The sequence below is a fragment of the Rana temporaria genome, chromosome 10, assembly GCF_905171775.1.
Source record: "Rana temporaria chromosome 10, aRanTem1.1, whole genome shotgun sequence".
Lineage (NCBI taxonomy): Eukaryota > Metazoa > Chordata > Amphibia > Anura > Ranidae > Rana > Rana temporaria.
Window position 1 is genome coordinate 11,167,280 of NC_053498.1, and position 15,919 is coordinate 11,183,198.

General features: G+C 44.5%; 1 protein-coding gene across 1 annotated transcript in view; it reads right to left on the bottom strand.

Annotated features, from left to right (window-relative positions):
• Positions 1-15,919, bottom strand: part of LOC120916308 (phospholipase A2 inhibitor and Ly6/PLAUR domain-containing protein-like) — a 32,484-nt gene extending 16,565 nt beyond the window's left edge. Inside the window, exon 1 of the mRNA XM_040327212.1 lies at positions 15,506-15,919. Within this exon, the coding sequence (XP_040183146.1) occupies positions 15,506-15,554 (49 nt within the window). The 5' untranslated portion in view covers positions 15,555-15,919. The remainder of the gene's footprint in view (positions 1-15,505) is intronic.

The window sequence follows — 15,919 nt, forward strand, 5'->3', positions numbered from 1 at the left end:
CCCCCTCTCTCTCTCTCTGTATACCCCCCCTCTCTCTCTCTGTATACCCCCCTCTCTCTCTCTCTGTATACCCCCCCTCTCTCTCTCTCTCTCTCTCTGTATACCCCTCTCTCTCTCTCTGTATACCCCTCTCTCTCTCTGTATACCCCCCTCTCTCTCTCTCTGTATACCCCCCCTCTCTCCCTCTCTCTCTCTGTATACCCCTCTCTCTCTCTGTATACCCCTCTCTCTCTCTGTATACCCCTCTCTCTCTCTGTATACCCCTCTCTCTCTCTCTCTCTGTATACCCCTCTCTCTCTCTCTCTCTCTGTATACCTCTCTCTCTCTCTCTCTCTCTGTATACCCCTCTCTCTCTCTCTCTCTCTCTGTATACCCCTCTCTCTCTCTCTCTCTCTCTCTCTGTATACCCCCCCTCTCTCTCTCTCTCTGTATACCCCCCCTCTCTCTCTCTCTCTGTATACCCCCTCTCTCTCTCTCTCTGTATACCCCCCCTCTCTCTCTCTCTCTCTGTATACCCCCCCTCTCTCTCTCTCTCTCTCTGTATACCCCTCTCTCTCTCTCTCTCTGTATACCCTCTCTCTCTCCTTCTACTGGCCAGGAACTAGTCGCAACCCTTCTTATTTACACAGTGATTTGACTGGAAAGAACAATGTAGATAAATGGAAGATATGAAAAGTAAAGATAGAGATAGATAGATAGATATGAGAAGGAAGGGAGGATGAATGAAGAATGGGAGAAGGAAGGGAGGATGGGGGAAGGAAGCAAGCAAGGAAGGGAGGATGGCATGGAGGGTGGATAGGAAAGAAGGGAGGGAAGGTTGGGTGAAGGGAGGATGGCAGGGAGGGTGTATAGGAAGGGAAGGTAGGGGGAAGGAAGATAGGAAGGGAGGAACGGAGGATGGCAGGCAGAGTTCATAGGAAGGGAGGGAGGAAGGGTCGAAAGGAAGGAAGGGTCGAAAGGAAGGAAGGATGGATGAAGGAAGGAAGAGAGGGAGGGAGGATGGGTGGAGGAAAGATGGGGGGAGGGAGGAAGGATGGGTGGAGGAAGGAAAGAAGGGAGGAAGAAAGTGAGGATGGCATGGAGTGTGGATAGTAGGAAGAAGGTAGGGAGGGTAGAAGGGAAGGTAGGGGGAAGGAAGGATGGCATGGAGCGTGGATAGGAAGGAAAAGAAGTAGGGAGGGAAGGTAGGGGGAAGATGGTAAGGATGGAAGGGAGGATGGCAGGCAAGGTGCATAGGAAGAAAGGGAGGGTGGAAGGGTAGAAAGAAAGGATGGGTGAAGGAATGAAGGGAGGGAGGAAGGATGGGAGAAGGAAGGGAAGGAGGAAGGAAGTAGGGGAGGTGGCATGGAGTGTGGATAGGAAGAAAGAAGGTAGGGAGGGTAGAATTGAGGTAGGGGGAAGGAAGGGAGGATGGCAGGGAGGGTGCATAGGAAGAAAGGGAGGGTAGAAAGGATGGGTGAAGGGAGGAAGGAGGGGAAGGAAGTAGGGGAGGTGGCATGGAGTGTGGATAGGAAGAAAGAAGGTAGGGAGGGTAGAATTGAGGTAGGGGGAAGGGAGGATGCATAGGAAGGAAGGGTAGAAAGGAAGGATGGGTGGATAAAGGGAGGAAGGGAAGATAGCAGGGAGGGAGGAAAGAAAGAAAGAAAAAAAAAGTAAGAAAGAAAGGGAGGGAAGAAAAGAAAGAAAGAAGGAAAGACAGAAGTGAGGGAAGGAAATAAGGGAAGGAAGGGAGGGAGGGAGAGAGGAGGGATAGAAAGAATGGATGGGAGGGAGAAAGGAAGGTAAGACGGCAGGGAAGAAAGATAGGAAGTAAGGGAGGCAGGGAGGAAGGAAGGAAGGATAGGAAGGAAGGTATGAAAGGATAGGAAGGAAGGGTAGAAAGGAAGACAGGAGGGAGGAAGTATAGAAAGGAAGGAAGAAAAGGAAGACAGAAGGGAGGAAGTATAGAAAGGAAGGAAGAAAAGGAAGACAGAAGGGAGGAAGGAAGGAAAGGGGAGATGGAGGGAAGAAGTATAGAAAGGAAAGAAGGAAGGGAGGAAGCAAAGGAAGGGTCTAAACGCTGTAAGTAATGGATATCTAAGCTCGATGTCTCGGACATCAGAAAAGGTCTCTTTGTAGTTCAGCAGGTGCAGACTTTACACACAAATAAAACCGACGTTTGTTATTTGTACAGAGAGATCCGGGGAATAGGAGCTCCGGGATTCTGTATAATGCCCTCTGTGTACAATGAAAGGACACAATAGTCTGCCAGTGTTTAATACATGACATCTGTCATCCAATAACTGGTAATATAAATCTGCTGTGATGTGGGGGAGGGGAATTATCGGTCCATCACTGAAGGTTTTAGCATATTTTAGAAGTATAATTTGTCATCTTTAGCCCTCAGTTTGTAATCGGTGCTTTCTGTGCGGTTCTTATTGAACACACATCAGCACACGTATGTATGAGACACATGTTCTGAAATGCCCTTGTATGCCTGTCTGTGCTTTAAGCTGGACTCCAAGCTATGAGCGAAATACCAGGATGATGAAATACAAATAAGAAATTGGCTTTATCTGCCAAAGGATTTATTTTTCTGTCTATCCTGTCCTGGGATTTACACAGCTGATGGGGCAGATCCTCAAAGAAATCACGCCGGCGTATCTGTTGATACGCCGGCGTAATTTCAAATTTTGTGCGTCGTATCTTTGTTTTGGTATCCACCGAACAAGATACGACGGCATCTGTGTTAGATCCGACAGGCGTACGCCTTGGTACGGCGTCGGATCTAAGATGCAATTTTCCGGCGGCCGCTGGGTGGCGTTCCCGTATTAATCCGCGTCGAGTATGCAAATTAGCTATTTCCGACGATCCACGAACGTACGAGCGGCCGTAGCATTCTTTTACGTCGTTTCCGTTTGGCATTTTTTCGGCGTATAGTTAAAGCTGCTATCTGGTGGCGTACTCAATGTTAAGTATGGCCGTCGTTCCCGCGAATAATTTTGAAAATTTTACGTCGTTTGCGTAAGTCGTCCGTGAATGGGGCTGGATGCCATTTACGTTCACGTCAAAAACAACAACGTCATTTGGAGCAATGCACCCTGGGAGTTTTGACGGACGGGGCATGCGCAGTTCGTTCGGCGCGGGCACGCGCTTCATTTAAATTAAACAAGCCCCCTACTCGCCGCATTTGAATTCCGCGCCCTTACGCCGCGAGAGATACACTACGCCGCCGTAACTTACGGCGCAAAATTCTTTCAGGATTCAAAGATTTGCAAAGTAAGTTACAGCGGCGTAGCGTATCTCACATACGCTGCGCCCACGCAATTGTATGTGGATCTGCCCCCTTGTATTTAGCGCATAGCTTGGACTTCAGCTTCAAGCACAGGTCCGCTGGCACGATGAATTGCCCGTTTTTCACAAACTCTGCCCTGGTCATGCTGGCGACATTTACTAATTATTTGTACATGCCAAGGTGAGCCGAACCCTCGTGTTCACATAAGGATCAGGGATTTTAATTTGTCCAGAAAATCACCCAAAAATGTGTGCCCAAGGCAATCCAGCAATCTGTTGGCAGGGATTTAGAGCGTAGTTGATTCTCTGCCAGCAGGTGGCGATCTTTCAATTGTTTTTTTTACCAGACTACCTGCTTTACTGAATAAGCCTGTTGATAGAAAAAATTAAAAACTAAAAAAGAAAGGGCTAGATTCAGGTAGCCGGGCGCAATGTTACGGCGGCCTAGCGTATCGTATTTACGCTACGCCGCCGTAAATCAGAGAGGCAAATGCTGTATTCACAAAGCACTTGCCTCCTAAGTTACGGCGACGTACCGTAAATGGGGCCGGCGTAAGCGCGCCTAATTCAAATGAGTATGAGGGGGGCGTGTTTTATGTAAATGGGTGGTGACCCGACGTGATTGACGTTTTTTTTTACGAACGGCGCATGCGCCGTCCGTGTACACATCCCAGTGTGCATTGCTCCAAAGTACGCCGCAAGGACGTATTGGTTTAGACGTGAACGTAAATTACGTCCAGCCCTATTCGCGAACGACTTACGCAAACGACGTAAAAAAAATCAAAATTCGACGCGGGAACGACGTCCATACTTAACATTGCGTACGCCTCATAGAAGCAGGAGCAACGTTACGCCGGAAAAGCCTTACGCAAACGACGTAAAAAAATTCCGTACGTTTGTGAATCGGCGTATCTAGCTCATTTGCAAATTCTACGCTGAAATCTACAGAAGCGCCCCCTAGCGGCCAGCGTAAAATTGCACACAATTATACGCCGGAGTATTCAAGTTACGTCGGCGGAGGAAGCCTATTTTTTCAACGTATCTGCCTTTGAGAATCGGCGTAAAGATACGGCGGCGCAGATTTCAAATTACGGCGGCGTATCTGGAGATACGCCGCCGTATGTTGCTGAATCTAGCCCCTAGGTTTTAATTATACCCACACTTGTCCAATCATTAAACATTCATTGGCCGAATGTCACAATCATTTGTGCAATTTATTTTTTGGGCATTATTTATTATTTGGTTGTAGCCGTATTAGTACATTTGCAAACAAAAACAATTGAGATTGTCTTCTTCCACTCACACTCCAGCCCTGCTGTACAGGGACTACATGAGGTTGATTCCAGGTCAGATCCAGGTCTTTACACTGAGGCCTTACTGCAATATTCAGCTTAATCCAGAGATTTTCCTTGCAATACTTTTTTCTACCACTAGATGTCCAAACTGATTGGTGCCTTGTGCTGCTTCTTCCTCTCACGCTCCAGCCCTGCAGTACAGGGACTACATGAGGCCAATACCAGGTCAGATCCAGGTCCTTACACTGAGGCCTTACTGCCGTATTCAGCTTAATCCAGAGATTTTCCTTGCAATACTTTTTTCTACCACTAGATGTCCAAACTGATTGGTGCCTTGTGCTGCTTCTTCCTCTCAGGCTCCAGCTCTGCAGTACAGGGACTACAGGAGGCCAATACCAGGTCAGATTCAGGTTCTCACGCTGCTTGTGATTAAAGAATAAATGTAGGATGAATTTATGATTACAGAGCTGCATCATCTATTAGGTAGATTCAGGTATTGGCATTAATTTAGGGCGGCGTATCGTAGCCTGTTTAGGCTACGCCGCCGTAAATTAGTTAGGCTACTATTGATTCTCAATATACTTACCTGCTAATTTACGGCGGCGTAGCCTAAAACGAGCGGGCGTAAGGGCGCCTAATTCAAATGGGTTGGGGGGGGGGCGTGTTTCATGGTAATGAGGCTTGACCTCACCTTTTTGACGTTTTTTGTCACTGCGCATGCGCCGGGTAACTACATTTCCCAGTGTGCATTGCGGCTAAGTACGCTGTACGGGCCTACTGATTTCGACGTGGACGTAAACGACGTAAATCCCGATTCGCGGACGACTTACGCAAACGACGTAAAAATTTCGAAATTTCGCGGCGGGAACGGCGGCCATACTTAACATTACTATTCCACTAGAGCCTGGCACTAACTTTACGCGGCCTATCTCTTACGTAAATGGCGTAAAAGTACTGCGTCGGCCTGGCGTATGTTCGTGAATCGGCGTATCCCCTCATTTACATAATCTACGCCGGCCGCAATGGAAGCGCCATCTAGCTGCCATCAGAAAAATTGCAATCTAAGATAGGACGGCGCAAGCCGTCCTATCTTAGATATGTTTAAGCGTATCTCTGTTTGAGAATACACTTAAACATAGGTCGGCGTAGATTCTGAGTTAGGTCGGCTTATCTGTAGATAAGTCGGCCTAACTCTTACTGAATCTACCTATGTGTCTTCATATCTGCCCCGGAGTTCAGAATAAAATGTAATGACTCCAATCAATGTGACGACTCCGGTCTGCGTTCTCCATTAGCCTGACGTAGAATCTGGGAATCTGAAGCACGGCACACACATTACTGTAATGAGATCAACAAGAATTCATATCTCGGGAGGACATGACCCTGTAAGTATTGAGGGGGGGGGGGGGGTGACAGATTCCAGAGATAGGCATTCAAACACCATAGGAAATGCTTAGAGTCCAGACCTTTAGAAGAGCAGACGGAGGGCCCTCTAGTGGTGAAAATAGTTATTTTACATTTATTGTAATTCTGATACACCTAAACCTGCTACAAAGCGGGTCAACTCAAACTGAGCATCTGGTGATAAAATAGTGAATGCTAGCTCAGTGATGTACCAGTAGATCACTTCCAGGTATATCTTACCTCTCACCAGTGGCGGCTGGTGCTCATATTTGTTTTGGGGGGGCAAACAAACAAATGTGCCCATCAATTTCAGCCACTGTGCCATCAAATGCAGCCACCATGCCCATAAATTGCAGCCACTGTTCCATCAAATGAAGCAACTGTGCACACCACTGTCTCCATGAAATGCAACCACTGTGCCCATAAATTGCAGCAACTGCGCCCATTAAATGCAGCCACTGTGCCCATCAATTGCAGCCACTGTGCGGTCAAATGCAGCCACTGTGCGCACAACTGTCCCCATCAAATACACCACCCAACATGACCCACCACTAGATATGACATCACACAATTCTATTACACTCCATACATAGAAGACTACACCACCCAACATGACCCACCACTAGACATGACCATCATTTAATTATTTTACACTCCATACATTAGGGGTGCAACGGATCACAGTTGATCCGTGATCCGAACGGGTCACCCCCTTCGGATCGGAACACACTGTGATCCGTGGATTACCACGGCTCCGGAGCTAGGCCGAAGCCGCAGCCTTTCCTAATGTTATGGCCACGGCTTCGGCCTACCTCCGGAGCCGCGACCATAACGCTAGGAAAGGCCGCGGCTTCGGCCTAGCTCCGGAGCCGCCGATGTAACATTAGGAAAGACCGCGGCTTCAGCCTAGCTCCAGAGCCGCGGCCATCTTGGTACACCCGGCGGCGGCCCTCCTCTGTTTACACCCACAGAGGAGGAGCCCGCACTTGTGGGACATGCCGCTCGTCTGTCGGTACTAGCTGGGGGGGGGGGGGTCACTGTCCTGAGAAGGGGGGGTCACTGTACTGAGAAGGGGGGTCACTGTCCTGAGAAGGGGGGGTCACTGTCCTGAGAAGGGGGGGTCACTGTCCTGAGAAAGGGGGGTCACTGTACTGAGAAGGGGGGGTCACTGTACTGAGAAGGGGGGGTCACTGTACTGAGAAGGGGGGGTCACTGTACTGAGAAGGGGAGGGTCTCTGTACTAAGAGGAGGGGGGGGTGTCTGCACCGAGGGGGTACTATAGTTGGTGGGGGGGGGGAGGAGATGTGGATATTACAGTGGGGAAGATTTTTTTTTTTTTGCCAATCCGAAAAATGATCTGATCTGTGACTCCTGATCCGAGAAACGATCCGAACCGTGAGTTTTTTGATCCGTTGCACCCCTACCATACATAGAAGACTACACCACCCAACATGACCCACCACTAGATATGACCATCATACAACTTTTATACTTTATATATAAAATAAAAAAAGCTCCAGCATAACCACATCACAATGTCATTATTTCCTATTCATCTCCGGTAGACACTCGAAGTCTACATTGTCTGGGACATTTGGTCCCGATCTTTGTTTATTGCAGATCTAGTTTCGGGAATCTATTCAGGTTGTGTCGTAGTGGGCGGCAGGCGAGTTTAACCTTTAAGTTACAAGGCTGAATTGCATTTTGTAGTCTCCAAATAGAATTTGGCTGGGTGTGGTATTTCGTTGGCCTGTAATACTGGATATACATTGGCCTCCTACCAACAATCCATTGGCATGGAAGCCCGGTGGACTATCACAGCTGTCCTTGCGCTGAACTGTTGTCATACAGAGTACAGAATGGTAGTAAGCCAAAAACAGGACTGCTGTCTGTAGTAACTAATGTAGTATGTATTAGACATGTGCATTCGTTTTCGTTAGAATGCATTTTCGTCCGAAAATCTGTTTTTTTGGTTATCGTTTTAACAAACGATAACGAAAGTGCAAGAAACGAAAACCAAAAGATCCGACATAAAAAATGCTTTATTTTCGTTTTCGTTGTGGTAAAAATTCGATATAGAGAGATTTGACATTATAGGGAAAAGATTCGACATCATGGAGAAAAGATTCGACATTATAGAGAAAAGATTCGACACTATAGAAATAATAGATTCGACATTACAGAGAATAGATTTCGATTTATGAGAAAATAGATTCGACATTATAGAGAATGGATTCAACATTATTACTAGTCATACAACATTAGAATTCTTGTAGGCGGAATATTCGAACGAAAATGTACGATTCGACGTTCCGTCGAATATTTTTTGCCCATTAGACAGAAACAAACAAAGATTCGACGTTCCGGCGAATATTCTTTTGACCATTCGACAGAAACCAAGTATTATTGGATTTTCGGACGAAAGCTATTCCCCAACGAAAAACGAAGTAAATCAAAACGATTTTTGGGAGTAACTAAATAAATTTATTTTCCAAACGAAAAAACGAAACAAAATATTCCAGTCTGCACATGTCTAGTATGTATGTGTTCTGGTTGGTGCTTTGATTGGTTGATGAGGGTAGACCCTCCACTTTGGTTTTTCAACATTTTTCTGGTTGAGTCCCTTGGTGTTCTATAAGGGCCGTGCCATTGCTGGCATTCCCGGTCTGTAATTCAGCGTGGCATTGGATATCCTTATGAGGGTGGGCCCAGGGCCGCCATCAGGGGGGTACAGGCAGTACACCTGTAAGGGGCCCGCAGGTCCCCAGGGGCCCGCATGGCAACCCCCTTTAAAAATGTTTTTATTTTTAGGGGTTCCAGAGGTTCACAGGGGCCCGGATGGCAACCCCCCCTTTTTTTATTTATTTTTTATTAAAAAAATATATATTTTTTTAATATATTTTTATTTAATTTTTTATTAAAGGGACTTTTTTTTTTTTTTTTTTTAGGGGTCCGGAGGTTCCCAGGGCCCCGGATGGCAACCCCCTCTTTTTTTATTTATTTTTTATAAACAAAATATATTTTTTTTAATATATTTTTATTTTATTTTTTGTTAAAGGGCCAATTTTTTTTTTTAGGGGTCCGGAGATCCCCAGGGCCCCGGATGACAACCCCCCTTTTTTTTATAAAAAAAATATATTTTTTATATAGATTTATATTTCTTTTATTTTTATATATTTTTTTTATTTTTATTTTTTATCAAAGGGCCCAGGGCCCCGGATGGCTACCCCCTTTTTTTATATATATTTTTCTTTATTTCTTCTCTTTTATTTAAAGGGCCCCCCCGCTTCTCATTCGTGGCAGCCCCCCCCCGCTTCTCAATTTCAGGCGGCAGCACCCCCCCCCCCCCCCGGTTCTCTGCTCCAGGAGGGCCCATGCCTGAAGCGGTGTAAGGGGCCCCACAATTCCTGATGGCGGCCCTGAGGGTGGCTCAGTTCCAGCTGTCATATGTACTTCAGTGCATGCAACAGTACAGTGCAATGTGCGGCACCTGTTATATAATCTTAACCTCTTCAGCCCTTTGGACATGTCTAGCATGTTCGGAGCTTGAAGAGGTTAAAAGAAGCTCATGGCTGCAGTAAGAAACTCTTGACTTTTTCTGCAAAAGTGACCTGGACAGCTGTAGAGCTGTTACATATCTCGCGGTTGGCACCCCTCCCCCACCGACACCCTTCTATCCCTGGTTCCTGGGGTTTCCTGCTTCTCCTGGGAGCCCTGGACCACAACAATAACCACTGTCAGGATGGCGAGGAGGAGAAGCTTTGTTCTCTGATTTCCTCTGTAGGCATAGCTCCCAACTGTCCCTGATTTCGAGGGACTGTCCCTGATTTGGAGCAGTGCCTTGCCACCAATAATTGATTTTGTTTGCCTCAGTTGCACTACCAAGGACAGAGATGCTCCAGGAAAGCTCTTTTCATGCTGAGCCAAATGACCACAGCTGATCACAGTTGAAGTCAAATGGCTTTGTGTGACATTGAGAAGGTGATTAGATACACCTGATTGAGTTTACAAGTCATTTTTAGGGGGGGTGGTCCTTTTTCCATCACAGTGATTCTATATAGTGTAAACAGGAAGAAGAAGTTTATCGGCTTTTCCTCCACTTGCACTGACAGGTGCGAGTAGAGGCATGCCGATCGGCTGCTCTCCTGACAGGGGGGGTTTGCGCTGATAATCGGCTCATTGATTATCAGTGCAGAACCATCGAGGATGACCACTTCAGACCACCAGGTAAGCCCACCAGGGATGCCAATCAGTGCCCATTAGGATGGCAATATCTGTGCCAATAAGTGATTGGCTGTCAGTGCCTCCTGATCAGTGCCACCTAGCAGTGCCACCCATCAGTACCACCTATTAGTGCCCACCAGTGCCATCTATCAGTGCTGCCTATGAGTGCCCATTAGTGCCACCCATCAGTGCCACCTATGAGTGTCCATCAGTGTTGCCTATCAGTGCCCACCAGTTCCACCTATCAGTGCCGCCTATGAGTGCCCACCAGTGCCACCTATCAGTGCCGCCTATGAGTGCCCATCAGTGCCCACCAGTGGCACCTATCGGTGCCGCTTATGAGTGCCCATCAGTGCAACGATTGGGCTTCTCTTGGATTCTGGGCAACCTGTCTACATGCCCAAAAAATTGGGAGAATTTTTTTGGGAATGCATTTCTTATCAGCCGTATGCTCCCTCTGACTGGTGGTAAATTGCAGGGGCCCCGGAAAAAGGTGCTCTGGTCCGATGAAACCAAAATTAAGCTTTTTGGCCTAAAAACAAAACACTATTAGGTAGATTCAGGTACAATGGCGTTAATTTAGAGCGGCGTAGCGTAGCCTGTTTAGGCTACGCCGCCGTAAATTAGCTAGGCTAGTAATGATTCTCAATATACTTACCTGCTAATTTACTGCGGCGTAGCCTAAAACGAGCGGGCGTAAGGGCGCCTAATTCAAATGGGTTGGGGGGGGGGGGGGGGCGTGTTTCATGGTAATGAGGCCTGACCTCACGTTTTTGACGTTTCTTGTCACTGCGCATGGGCCGGGCGACTACATTTCCCAGTGTGCATTGCGGCTAAGTACGCCGTACGGGCCTATTGATTTCGACGTGGACGTAAACTACGTAAATCCCGATTCACGGACGACTTACCCAAACGACGTAAAAATTTCGAATTTCGCGGCGGGAACGGTGGCCATACTTAACATTACTATTCCACTAGAGCCTAGCACTAACGTTACGCGGCCTATCTCTTACGTAAACGGCGTAAAAGTACTGCGTCAGCCTGGCGTATGTTCGTGAATCGGCTTATCCCCTCATTTACATAATCTACGCCGGCCGCAATGGAAGCGCCACCTAGCGGCCATCAGAAAAATTGCAATCTAAGATAGGACGGCGCAAGCCGTCGTATCTTAGATAAGTTTAAGCGTATCTCTGTTTGAGCATACGCTTAAACTTAGCTCGGCGTAGATTCTGAGTTAGGTCGGCTTATCTACTGATAAGCCGGCCTAACTCTTTGTGAATATACCTATATATGTGGTGGAAAACTAACACTGTAGATCACCCTGAACACACCATCCCCACCGTGAAACATGGTGGTGGCAGCATCATGTTGTGGGGGTGCTTTTCTTCAGCAGGGACAGTGAAGCTGGTCAGAGTTAACGGGAAGATGGATGGAGCCAAATACAGGGCAATCTTAGAAGAAAACATGTTGGAGTCTACAAAAGACTTGAGACTGGGGTGGAGGTTCACCTTCCAGCAGGACAACGACCCTAAACATACAGCCAGAGCTACAATGGAATGGTTTCGATCAAAGCCTATTCATGTGTTAGAATGGCCCAGTCACAGTCCAGACCTAAATCCCATTGAGAATCTGTGGCAAGACTTGAAAATTGCTGATCACAGACGCTCTCCATCCAATCTGACAGAGCTTGAGATATTTTACAAAGAAGAAGAATGGGCAGAAATGTCCCTCTCTAGATGTGCAAAGCTGGTAGAGACACCCCCAAAAGACTTACAGCTGTAATTGCAGAGAAAGGCGGTTCTACAAAGTATTGACTCCGGGGGGCGCCATACAAAAAAAAGTACCCCCCCACACTTTTCACATATTTATTTGTAAAAGAAAATTGAAAACCATTTATCATTTTCCTTCCACTTCACTTTGTGTTGGTCTATCACATAAAATCCCAATAAAATAAATATACGTTTTTAGCTGTAACATGACAAACTGTGGAAAATTTCATGGGGTAATGACACCAGAAGGAAGCGCAGACTCTTGTGTCACCACAAACATTGCTACAACATCTACTCATGAAGGACTAACAGCAGAGGGGCCCCGTCATACCAACTCCTCGGGAATGCACCATGACTGGTCCTTTGGCTTCTCCTGCATACAATGGGCCAGATTCTCGTAGGGAGCGCGTATTTGTGAGCGGGCGTAACGTATCCTATTTACGCTACGCCTCCGCAACTTTGACAGGCAAGTGCAGCATTCTCAAAGCAAAGTTGCGGCGGCGTAGTGTAAATAGGCCGGCGTAAGCCCGCCTAATTCAAATATGGAACATGTGGGCGTGTTTTATGTTCATGTATTGTGACCCCACGTAAATTACGCTTTTTACGAACGGCGCATGCGCCGTCCGTGAAAGTATCCCAGTGCGCATGCTCCAAATTAACCCGCAAAAAGCCAATGCTTTCGACGTGAACGTAAATGATGCACAGCCCTATTCGCGAACGACTTACGCAAACGACATAATCGACGGAAAATTTGACGCTGGCCCGACGTCCGTACTTAACATTGGCTGCGCCTCATATAGCAGGGGTAACTTTACGCCGGAAAAAGCCTAACGTAAACGGCGTATCTGTACTGCGACGGCTGGGCGTACGTTCGTGAATTGGCGTATCTAGCTGATTTACATATTTCTAGGCGTAAATCAGCGTACACGCCCCTAGCGGCCAGTGTAAATATGTAGTTAAGATACGACGGCGTAGGAGACTTACGCTGGTCGTATCTTAGAGAAACTCTGGCGTATCTGATTCTTTGAATCAGGCGCCAAGAAACGACGCCTCAGACTCAGAGATACGACGGCGTATCTGGAGATACGCTGTCGTATCTCCTACGTGAATCTGGGCCAATGGCAGTAAGTTTATTTTGCATGAAAATATATATTATAGATTTTTTTCCCCTTTATCTTAGTTGTTAAAACAATTCAAAGAAAGCTAAAAAATAAATATTTGAGGTTTAAATATTGTAAATATTGAATTTTGAACAGTTGTGCTAAAAAAAAAAAAATTGTGGTAACTACGCTTAGAACTAATTTAAAAAAGAAGATAAGTAACAAACTAATGAAAAAAAGAAAAAAAAAAACAATCTGTATTTGCATTTGAACTTTTTCATGATAACTAACTGTTTAGCTAAAAAGGATACAAGTGAAAAATTACTACAGTACTGTGCCATAAGAGGAAAAACAATTCCAGATTTTATTTCTTTATCTTACTAGTAAAAAGGAGGAGGTAAACAAATATTTTTTATTTAATTAAAACACAATACAAATATTGAACAAGAACCTTTTCGTAATACCTAATTTTGTAACCAATTTATTAAAAGAAGATGAGTGAAAAAAAAAAAATCTATTTTCTCATGAAGCTTTTCACGATAACTAATTTTGTTGCTAATTAAAAATCGAATTAAAAAGGAAGAAAAAAAAAAGGGAGAAAACTGTAATTGTATATAAACCATTCTGTAGGAACTAATTTTGTAGCTAATTTAAAAGAAGACGAGTGAAAATAAATGAATAATCTGCATGCATATGCACGTATTGATATGTATGCATATGAACCTTTTTTAGATAAATAATTTTGTAACTGTTTTAAAAATATGAGAACATTTGGAAAAAAAAAAAAACTATTTCCTTTTGAACCTTTTCATGATAACTCATTTTGTAGCTAATTTCATAGAAGAAGAAGATGAGCGGAAAATGAAAAAGTAGAAAAAAAAAGGAAAGCAACTGTATTTGTATATTAACATTTTTGTAATAACTCATTTTGTAGCTAATTAAAAAAAAAGACGAGTAAACAAAAAATAAACATAAATATATGTATGCATGTATTGATATGTATGCATATGAACCTTTTTTAGATATATTTTTAAAACAGTTACAAAATGATAATTAGTATTATTCGAGAACATTTGAAAAAAAAAGAAAATTATTTCCTTTTGAACCTTTTCACAATAACTCATTTTGTAGCTAATTTCATAGAAGGAGATGAGTGGAAAATTAAAGAGAAATCAACTGTATGCATATGAACCTTTTCTTTGGATAAGATTTAACATTTAAAAAAAAAACTATTTTCTTTTGAACCTTTTCACAATAATTCATTTTGTAGCTAGATTCACAGAAGGAGATGAGCGGAAAATTAAAAAGTAGAAAAAAAAAAAAAGGAAAACAACAGTGGCCCAGATTCAGAAAGATTAGCGTATCTTTCTGCGGGCGTAGCGCATCTCATATGCGCTACGCCGCCGTAACTCAGTCAGGCGAGTAGTGTATTCTGAAAGATCTTACGCCCGAAGTTACGGCGGCGTAGCGTATAAGGGCAGGCGTAAGCCCGCCTAATTCAAATGTGGATGATGTGGGCGTGTGTTATTTAAATTACTTGTGACCCCACATAATTGACGTTTCTTACGAACGTCGCATGCGCCGTCCGTAAACGTTTCCAAGTGCGCATGCTCCAAATTACGCCGCAAACTGTCAATGCTTTCGACGTGAACGTAACTTAAGTAAAGCCCTATTCGCGAACGACTTACGCAAACGACGTAAAATACGACGCTGTTCGTACGTTTCCGACGTCCATACCTAACATGACTCACCCCTGCTTTACGAGGGGTAACTTTACGCCGGAAAAAGCCTTACGTAAACAACGTAAAAAAATGCGCCGGGCGGATGTACGTTATTGAATCAGCGTATCTACCTAATTTGCATATTCAACGCGTAAATATACGGAAGCGCCACCTAGCGGTCAGCGTAAATATGCACCCTAAGATACGACGGTGTGAGAGACTTACGCCGGCCGTATCTTAATAAAATTCTGGCGTATCTTGCTTTCTGAATACAGAAAGGAGATACGCCGGCGCTTCATAGAACTTACGCGGCGTATCAATAGATACGCCGACGTAAAGGCTATCTGAATCCGGGACAGTATTTGTATATTTACGTTTTTGTAATAACTAATTTTATAGCTAATTAAAAAAGAAAAGTAAAAAATATATATATATATATATAATATATATATATATATATATATATATATATATATATATATATATATATATATATATATATATCTATATATATCTATCTATCTGTATTTGCACATTAACCTTTTTTTGATAAATAATTGTACCTGATTTTAATAAAATTAGAAAAGTTGAAAAAAAAAAATACTGCCTGCATTGCAAAGTGTATGATATCATTATATTAGATAATTTAAAGTAATCAATTAACATTCCAGAAAGAAGATAAAATACAGATACAATTTATGTTTCGAGGGACAACTTACCTGTGGCTGGCAGGGTGGACAGAATGCCAATCAGAAGGTACATGGTCATGGTGGACGGTCCTGAGCACTGAGCCTGTGTCCCCCAACTGTCTGTACTACATTATAATTTATTCCTGTGTGTTGGCATAGATAGAGGAGGGAGGGGGAGATTGTGTTGGCATAGATAGACTCGGAGGAGGGAGGGGGAGTTCCATTTAAAGTAGGAAAGCTTTTCCATGTCATCAGATGGCTTGAGCGGGCAAAGCCCAGCACTGGTAAGTAAATACCATGACATGTTCATGTCCAGCAAGTGCATTACCAACATATCTTGGATGCCAGGTGTAGCGGCCATGCGTAAAATAATGACACAGGAATTATTTTTTTCCATAGACAACAATGAACGGTGAAATGTCCATACCCAATCATCTCACAATG